Below are 10780 nucleotides of genomic sequence, written 5' to 3' on the forward strand. Positions count from 1 at the left end.
GTAAAATCACTAAATGAAAAGTGTGTGCATGTACGCGGAAGAAAATCTCCCTGCGATGTGGTTCAAGGGTTAATGATATGGATAAAGGAATTGAAAGTTATATGAGCTTCTATGCAGATAATGCAAAATTGTTGAAAAAAGTGAGCACTGTAGAAGATTGTGAGTCGCTACAGAGTGATCTCAATAAGTTATGGGAATGGAGTAGGAATTGGGAGATGGAATTCAATATTGAGAAGTGTAGTATAATGGAATTTGGAAGAAGCAAATAAAGAATAGTGGGATCATATAAATTGGGAGAGGGAGAAATTAAAAAAAGTAGAAAATGAGGACCTGGGAGTCATTATGAATGATAGGTCCCCTGAGAAACATAAACAAAAATTTTGGAGAAACTTATAATTTAATAAAAACAATCAAAGTTGCATTTACATACCTGGACAAAGAAATGGTGAAGAAAATACTAGTCACTTTGATAAGACCAAGATTGGAGTATGCAATGACGACGTGGTCAACAAGTACAAAAAAATATATAACAAAATACAGAGAAAATAGAAATGACAGAAATTATGAACAAGCATTTTTAATCAGTGTTTACAAGAGAGAACATACAACTTAGAGATGTCGAGTGGGAGGAGAAAGTTCCTCCTATGAAAGAGATAAAAGTAATAAGGAATGAAATAATGAATCACTTGAAATAATCTCGATGTCAGAAAATCGCATGGTCCAGATGAAATGGCAAAATGGATTTTGAGAGAATGCAGGGATGAACTAACAGACAAAATACATAGTCTAATAAGCAGTTCATTGTAGGAAGGAAAAGTTCCAGAAGATTGGAAAAGAGCAAATATAGTACCAATATATAAGGGGGGAAACAAAGAAGACCCTACTAACTATAGACCGGTCTCTCTTACAAGTATAGTAACTAAAATTTGTGAAAGAATTATCAAAATTAGATGGGTAAAGCATTTGGAAAAAAACAATGTACTAAATCTGAGGCAGTTTGGATTTAGACAAGGAAGATCATGCGCCACAAACTTAATGTGTTTCTATTCAAGGCTAATAGATCCAATACAAGAAAGAGATGGATGGGCTGATTGTGCATTTCTAGGCCTGAAAAAAAAAATTTCATAAGATGCCACATAAGAAAATGCTAAAGAAATTAGAAACTGAAGGAGGAATACTGGCCAAACTACTTAAGTGGATGGAAGACTTCTTGCATGAAAGGAAAATGAGAGTGGTGATAAGAGACAAACATTCCAATCGAGATGAGGTGATTAGTGGAGTTTAACAACGAACAGTGCTGGCCCCAATAATGTTTGCTATATACATTAATGATCTGGATGAAAGAATTGAAAGTTATATGAGCTTCTTTGCAGACAATGCAAAAATGTTGAAAAAAGTGAACACTAGAAGATTGTGAATCGCTGCAGAGTGATCTCAATAAAGTATGGGAATGGAGTAGGAAGTGGGAGATGGAATTCAACATTAAGAAGTGTAGTATAATGGAATTTGGAAGAAGCAAAAAAAGAATAGTGGGATCATATACATTGGGAGAGGAAGAAATTAAAAAAGTGGAAAAAGAGAAGGACCTAGGAGTCATTATTATGAATAATATGTCCCCTGAGAAACATATAAAAAAAAAATTGAGAAACTTATAATTTAATAAGATCAATCAAAGTGGCATTTACATACCTGGATGAAGAAATGGTGAAGAAAATACTAGTCACTTTGATAAGACCAAAATTGGAGTATGCAGCAACAACATGGTCACCAAGTACAAAAAAATGTATAACAAAACTTGAAAGAATACAAAGAGCAATTATGAAATTGGCACCAATGCTCTCAGAACTATCATATGAGGAGAGGCTGGCAAAACTTGAACTACAGACATTGGAGCAAAGAAGAGAGAGAGGAGACTTGATAACTATTTATAGAATCATGAAAGGCATGGAAATTATTGATAGAGAGGATCTAATAAAATGGTATAGTAGAGATACAAGAGGACACGGAAAGAAAATAAAGAAAGACAATTATAGAATAGACCTAAAAAAGAACAGCTTTCCCAACAGGATAACAGACGTTTGGAACAGGTTAGATGAGAATGTGGTGTGTGCAAAAATTATACACGAATTTAAAAACAGTCTAGATAATATGATATATGAAGACGGGACACCATGAGCATAGCTCCCCTTCCCGTAAAATACAACTTGGTAAATACAACTAGGTAAATACACTGCCAGTTACAGAGCTACTCTAACCACCCATCTTTGGCATGTAACTGGATACCAGAATGCCATGTAAGCTTCTCACCAGTTGCCATAACATCCATATCATTACCATGCACCTTGACCCCACATGATTATTCCTACACATGCCATTTATAAACAGCTTTGGCTTAATCTTTTTCTTTACCTAACTTCATATGTTTCTTTGGTTTGACAGTGTCTGTAAAACCATGTACTCTGAATTCAGATTGTCCATTGCATCCAAATTTTGTTGAGTGGAGGGTTGTGTATTTTTTACACTGTGAGTCACTCCTAGAAATGACAATTTCTACCAGAAGGAACGATCCCTCAAGACTTGTTCATGTAGAATTTCTTTATCATTCTGAGTTTTACCGAAGTCTTTGAAATGTATATGTAGATCAAATCAGAATTCATAGAAAACATTTAATTTCAATACTGTATTACATAAGCACTGTGACTGCAACACTAGAAAGCATATGTGTGAAATGCACAGTTTTGAGAAAGTATGTACAGTACATAGAAAGAAGCAGCCTTATTGCCATACTTAACCCCTGTAACATGATAGCATACTTTGTCAAATTTGGTCTGGCAAACACAACTGTTTTAATCATCTTTGTGAAGGACCTTGTATTGAAGTAAGTTTCAATTAATTAAGAACCTTCTCAGTCCTGGTTCTACTTTTCAAATTAATATTATGTAGTGTTGGACAGATAAAAAATAATTGAAGTACATCACATTACTAGTTAACATTAGTGATTATACCCTCATTTTTTTTTTACATAATTTTCCCTTTAAGTTTCCAATATGAAATATTAAATATTATTTAGAAGTATACCTCTATTTCATTATCAGGATTTATTTGTATAATTTATATTATTGGTTTATCTGATATTATTTGGAAATTAGATAGACAATACAATAGATGAGTTGAGTAGAACAAATCAATTGTTTGTCCTTTGTATGAAATATCCCAGCCCAGTTACCTATCTTTCATTAATGTATTACTAATTATTTTTGTAAGCACTGCAATAAAGAAAGAATTTAATTATTTGTTTACTCATTACATAGAATTGGACATCCCTTAAAGAGATCTGTGTGACAAGTGCATGGGGTGATGAGTTGAAAGTGTATCATATTGATGGCTTAACCCTTTTAAGTGCTATTATGTATTTTATATGTTTTATTGTCGTGAATCAGAAATTATATAATACAGTTAATGAACATACATCCTGAATAGGGTCTTGATTAATCTAAACTTCAGTCAGACTAGATCCAACCCTCAAACAAATAAAATTGGCTGACATCTGCCACATTAAAACCTAGAATTCATCATGGTACTGAGAGGGTTGATTTTATGTCAAACATCTGCTAACATCAGTCCACTGAAAATTAAACAATCCAAAAAACAAGGTAAATTCCATCTGTCTATTCATATACCTATAGTTTTTTCTTCCATACAAGGGAGGTGGACAACTCAGAAGGCATGTATCCATTCCCATCCACCACCCTTTCCTCCCTCTCATCTTACCTCCTCATGGATGATGGGTCATCCCTGTATCCTGCCCATTGCCCTGGGTCAGAAGCAATGCAGCAGGACAGAGCACATCCACAGCAAGCCCACTTCACTTAATTGGCAACCCATCCTCTCCATCCCCTTATGCAGAAAAAGAGAAGACAAGAAGAAATCTCTTCAGGTTGCATCAAGAAATCTGAAAAAGAATAGCTTCCCACACAGAGTGCTGGATACCTGGAAATGATTTAAAGAAACAGTGTGTGCAAACACTATTCAAGATTTTAAGAAAAAACTCGATGCTGAAAGATACAAAGACGGGTCACCACAAGCATAGGTCCCTTCCCGTATAATACAACTAGGTAAATACATAACCACTCCCTACCTCCAATCCTCCTCCCCCTCCTTTCCTTGCATGACAGTATCATCTATACACAGCCATTCAAAGGATTACAAAGGCGGAGCATGCCGACAGGAGACCTTTTGGTCCATATCTAGGTTGGACGCAAAAAATCATAATAATAATAAAATAATAAACTATAATAATGTAAATAACAAATAAAATACATAAATAAATGCATAGGTGTAGTTAAATAATAAACAAACAGGTAAATAGTAAATAATAATAAATTGACATATAACTAATAATAAATGAAAATCAAACAGACAAATGATAACAAAAAAACAAATAATATAAAATAAATTATAATCATTACAGCATCTTGCTTAGGTGTTTATCTAAATGATTCTTAAAGCTTCAAACTGAACTACATTGCACTACCTGTGCAGGAAGTTTATTCCATTCATTAACTACATGGTTGGCAAAGTTGTTTACCCACTTCTAAATTGAATCTATTTCCAGACAGTTTGAGACCATTGTTTCTTGTCTGATTCTCATTCAATGTGAAAATTTTGTCACTTTTGATGTTGTCAATTCCCTTTAGAATCTTAAAGACCTGTATCAAGTCACCTCTGAGTCTACGCTTTTTTAGGGAAAACAGATTCATATGTTTTAGTCGATTTTCGTATGATTTATTTTTGATATTTGGAATCAGTTTTGTGGCTCGCCGTTGTACTTTTTCCAGTCTGTCAATGTCTTCAATGAGATTCGGTGACCATACAGAAACAGCATATTCCAAATGTGAACGAACTAACGATTTATATAGCTTGTTAATGAGTGATGGACTTTTGAAATCAAAAGATCGCGCAATCAGTCCTAGAATCTTATTTGCTTTCTCACAGGCTGAAATACACTGCTTGGATGATTTGAGGTCATTACTGATAATTACGCCGAGATCTTTTTTACTATCCACTTTTGTTAACGAATTTCCAAATAACTTGTAATCGTACTTACTGTTATTTTTACCTATGTGCATTACCTTGCATTTACCTGTGTTAAATTTCATTAGCCACTTTTCAGACCATTGCTGTAATTTATCTAAATCTTCTTGAATATCTAATTGGTTTAAGTGATCATTTGCCATTCCGCAGTTTTGTATCATCAGTGAATTTGGAAACAGTAGATTTTAGTCCATGGTCTATATCATTTATATATACTAGGAATAGAAATGGCCCAAGAATGGAACCCTGAGGAACTCCACTTGTAAGTTTTTTCCATCTAGAAGTTTTTCCATTCTCCACTCACCCCTATCTCCTACATTTTTCCTTGCTCAATAGACCTTCCCCTCTTGTTCAAAGACCCTTTCATCTCATCCATCCATCTCATCCTTGGTTGTCCCCTCAAGTTCACTCTCTCCACACCTCTTTTACTTATCTTTCTTCTCTCATTCTTTCCATGTGTCCAACCCATCCCAATAGTCTTTCATCAACTATCTTCCAGCTCCTTTTCCGCTCCTGCTCTCATTTCTCACTCTATTCAACCTTGTAACCCCTACCATACTTCAGACATTTCATCTCAAACACATTTAAATTTTTCTTCTCTGACCCATACAGTGCTGTTGGCACACTCACCGCCTTCACATAATCTCTTAGCATCTATTCCTAAATGCCCATTTCTCATTACATTTTTTTAATGCCACAAAGCTTTACTTGCTTCTCTCAATCTACAATTTTCCACCACTTCTAATCCTCCCTTTCCTGCCACATGTGACTCCAGATACCTAAAGCTATCCACTTTCTCCAGCCTCTCTCCTTAACCATTTCAGTATGAGTCAGTCTTGCATTCAGCATTGGCTGCCATATGTACAATGCATCACATGACTCGCATTATAAAATATAAAGTCACTGCTGTATTACTCATCCTCTTTTACTCTGAGGAATGATACATACATCATACATACATATACCAAGACTTTTTCCCCCTTACCAGGGAGGTAGCCAAAAAGGACAAGACATAAAATCATTCCCACCCATTCCATCCCCGAAAACACTCCACACCCCTCCACCCTCCCTCCCATCTTAGGAATGATAAACACAGAAAATATTATCAAACCAGTTCACATAATCTGGGGATAACATGTACAACTACAAAAAATATATATATAATCAAGATGCTGATGCTGGCAACATAAACAATCCCCATCGCAGTCCCACTTTTACCTCAAACAGTTCACTCTCTCCATTTCCAATTCTAACATAGGCTCTACTACTCTTGTAAAAACTCAACTGCTCTTCACAGCTTTCCCCCTATCTCACATATCTGCAAAACCTCCCAGAATGCCTTCCTGTCTACCCTGTCATTATTCTTTTCCAAATCCACAAAGGCCAAAAAAGAATCCTTACCTTTTGCCAAAACTTTCTCACTTTTCTACCCAACCACAAAAATGTGATCCATGCAACCCCTGGCTTTCCCAAACCCACACAGCTCCTCACCAACTACTCCCAATCCTCTTAATAAATATTCTTACAAGCCTTCCCAATTACACTCAACAAGCAGATCCCTCTGAAACTATTACATTTACATTTGTGACGAGTTAAACACCATATGAGGACGGAGCCTTTATTTGTACGACGTTTCGCATTTTACAGCTTTTTCAAGTACAAGTTGAGATGCATATGCTTGAGATTAAATAAGGGGAAAGGAGCATATGTATCTCAACTTGTACTTGAAAAAGCTGTAATAAGTAAAACGTCGTACAAATAAAGGCTCCCTCCTCATATGGTGTTTAACTCGTCAGTCTTGTCGGCAACTGCTACTTTCATGAATATTTATATTTGTCCCCTTTTCCCTTGTAAAGTAGAACTATACAGCCACTCCTACAGTCCTCGGTCACTCTACCTTCCTTTAGACACAGTAGCTAGTCCACTATTACTGTACCTCCCTTCTTCAATCTGCATGACACCCATCTAACCCAAGTGCCTTACCTGCAGTCATCATTTTCAGAGCTACTTGCACCTCATCTTTTATTTCTCCATTTTCCTCCCCCATTACTGTCTTTTTCTTAGCACCTGCCACTGCTACTCTCAACAATTTCTCCCTACCCTCCTCTGCATTCAACAGCACCCAGAAATACTCTGCCCATCTTCGCCTTATCACCTGTTAACATCTGTCTATCTTCATCTTTTACCTTTTATTCTCTACTTGACTCACCCCCACTCTCTGAACTTCCTTCAAAAATATATTTTTATTACTCTCAAATTTTTCTCATACTCCTCCCCTATTTTACATCTGCTTTGTTTTGCCTCCTTTATCTTATGTTTTGCTTCTCTTCTTTTTTCTTTGTACCTCTGTGTTTCTCTCATCCTACTATGCAACTAGTCCCTGAATGCTTGCTTCTCTTCTACAGCCTTCTTCATTTTATCATCCCACCACTCACTAACCTTCCTTCTATTCCCTCCCATCCTCCTTGTCCTACATACCAACTTTGTACACCTTGTCACTCCCTCCTTGAAACACCCCTATTCCTCTTCCACTCCTACTTCTACTCTATCACCCACGACCTCCCACACTTCTCTCAGCTTCTCCTTGTACTGCTCCTTTTCCTTCTCATTTAAACAGTTTACTCTAAGCACCTCCCCACCTTCTGCCCTTTTCCTCTTTCTCCATCTATCCTCTACTCTCAACCTACCATCCTGCAAAAAATTATTCAGTATTCCCCCACTCTCTCTCCTAAGAACATGGACAACCAGAACTCTTCCTAATCTTCTCCTGGATACCACTATACAGTCCATTAATTCCTTATTAACCACCCTTCCACCACCACCCTCTCCCATGTGTAATTATGGTCGACTTTATCCCTAAACAGTATTAGTGTCAACTCTCCAAACACATCACCATTAACTCTTTACCATGATCTTGACATGACACTCCAAACTTCTGAACCACTTCATCTATTGGTTCATACCCTACTCCAGCAATGAGAACTCCCAATACATCTACATTAACATTCCTCCCAAAACTTTCTAAACATCCATTTAAATTTATCCATAAAGCCTCCCATTCCTCTACACTCTTTTCACTACCAGGTCAATATGCACTTACAAAGATCCAGATCTCCCTTCCAAGTTTCACCTTCATCCACATTAACCTTGAAGAAACCTCCTTCCACTCCACCACACACTTACTTATCTCACTAGTAGAGCCACCCTTTCCCTCCCTTGCTCTCTCCTCACTGTCAATACCTCCCCACTACACTCCCAAACTTAAACTCACCCCTACCTTTCAACTTAGTTTCACTTAATGCCAACACATCCATATTCATTCTCACAAACATACTAGCAATCTGTTCCCTTTTATTCTCATCTATAACACACCCATGCACATTAAAAGACCCAAACTGGTTCTGGTTGGAAAACTCCCATGGCAGACCCTCTTATGCCTTGACTCCATTGGAGTTACAGAGAGCAGGATACCTGTTTTGGCCATCTTTTATGACTCAAGTGTGAAAACTAGGTGGAAGTATTCTTTCTTCCCCCTACCACAGGGGACAGTGGTGAAAATTAAAGTATACATTCAAAAAAGTTGTACAGAACAGTATTAAGAAGATGGGGACAGCATAACGGAGGGACAGTCACAGTACAATAAAGTTGCATAATTTCTCTATGAATAGATATTTCCTCTAAAATAGACAAAAATATGTGCAATTCTGATCCATAGGGCTGCCTTACAAAGTCCCTAAAGTATCGGTTGCATGCTACTGAGCAAATTTTACTTCACAATAACAATTAGTTCCCATTTTTCTTTTGGTTTTAATTCCATTCTATTTGACATATTTGCTTGTATAACCAGACCTATACATCATCTATTACTTTCCTAAATTTAGTAGACTAACAGCATTCTTCTAGTTTTACCAATTTATAGACTTAATATAAAATTATAACAATATTTGACTGACTCTTCATCCACAAGGAGCCGAGAGATTTTTAAAGAAGAAACAAATGAGTGTGGGTGGGTGGATGGTAGGTGCATGTCTTGGCTGGCTACCTCCATTAGAAAGAGTATGTAAAATAAGTATATATTGATACTAAAATCCCTAGCAACAAACAGGCCATCAAGATAGCTCAAGATGCACCCTCAACTCATGAATTCCTCTTACTCACTGCTTGCAACAACTGTTCTACCACCCAGTCTTCAAGCAAAAAATGTGGGAAAATTGGTGGGAGGAACAACTGAGAATTCACTTCAAGACAACCAGAACTCGTATGCATCCATGGTCCTCTTTCCACCAAGATAACCAAATCTGACAGCAATAAAACATAAGAACTGGGTATTCTTGTCTTCTGCGTAACTATCTCATGACTGCTGACATTCCCACATGCCTGTGTTATAACCCCTTTAATATACCACACATCCTACTATGATGCTTCTCCTACACAACCTCCTATTGCTTCCCTACCTCCTCAGACAACAATCACACCACCTAATTTTAGGTGAAAGCACACCAATATCCCTCTTTAAGAGGGAGATAAGAGAGCTGCAATATCTTGAATTCCCCCCTCCAATGGAATTTTAACAATGTGAACCTTAAAATTTCTATGTACATGTGAAATGGAACTCACAGGTCCCATAAAAGGCAATGGAAACAAGGTTTTATGGGATACATATTTACTGAAAATATAAGACTTCATACACAATTATAAATCATGCATATAAAAAAAGTGTTTCATTCAAATATATTACATTAATACTTTGTAAACTTATATTGCTATATGAATAAAAATATTTATAATAATTATTTCTTTCAATAAGACACAAACCAACCCTTGACAAATAATATTTCAATTGAGTGAAATGATATATAATGACAGTTTGATTACAATTTTATTGTGCATGTGGATAAGATGTTTCCTAATCAGAAAATGAATCTATTCCTTATTACTACTAGGCAAGATGCCAGGAAAAACACAAGGCCAATAAAGATAAGTAGCTTGTCTGTATTCTCTCTTCTGCCATACTTATTCAAAATCTTGCGTGCCTGGCCAATCACAGATCCCATAGATTTGAGTTCTTCTTGTGTACTACCTATCATCTGTGAACTTTCAACTGAAAAAAAAAAAAAAATTGTATTCAGTTTCTAGAACAACTTTTAAACAATTACTGTATGTACATATGTATGAGTGTATATATATTTACTACTGAGTGGACACTGCGAGATGGGAAGCATGGAAAAGGGAGACCAGACAGAAGGTGGAGAGATGAGATTGAGAAATTTGCAAAAGTGATGTGGCAGATGTTGACGCAGTTGTGCGAGTCATGGAATGCTATGAAGGAGGCCTTTGTTCAGCAGTGGATTCAGAATGGCTGATTTTATATATATATATATATATATGTATATATAGGAAGGACAGGAGAGGACAGAAGACAGGGGTGAATGGAGAATGGTTGTATATGGAAGATGTTGTGATGCATGAGGTGGAATGGACGGGGGGACGGGGGGTGCGGTAGTGTGTGTGAGCACACTTTGGGACGCAGCCCGAAGAGATTTCTCCCCGTCCTCTCCTTTATATGGGGGGACGGAGAGGGGGGGTCGCCGATTTAATGAAGCGGCCTTGCTGTGGATGTGCTGTGTCTTGCGACACTGCTTCTGACCCAGGGCAGTGGACAGGGTGCAGGGATGACCCTTCATCT

General features: G+C 37.0%; 1 protein-coding gene across 1 annotated transcript in view; it reads right to left on the reverse strand.

Moving 5' to 3' along the window:
• Positions 1-9740: 9740 nt before the first annotated feature.
• LOC143023161 (vesicle transport protein SEC20-like) overlaps positions 9741-10780 on the reverse strand; it is a 30930-nt gene continuing 29890 nt past the window's right edge. Inside the window, exon 5 of the mRNA XM_076181679.1 lies at positions 9741-10195. Coding sequence (XP_076037794.1) covers positions 10005-10195 — 191 coding nt within the window. The 3' untranslated portion in view covers positions 9741-10004. The remainder of the gene's footprint in view (positions 10196-10780) is intronic.

This window comes from Oratosquilla oratoria, unplaced genomic scaffold (assembly GCF_046742065.1).
Source record: "Oratosquilla oratoria isolate Oo_2021 unplaced genomic scaffold, ASM4674206v1 SCAFFOLD45, whole genome shotgun sequence".
NCBI classification, from domain to species: Eukaryota; Metazoa; Arthropoda; class Malacostraca; order Stomatopoda; family Squillidae; genus Oratosquilla; species Oratosquilla oratoria.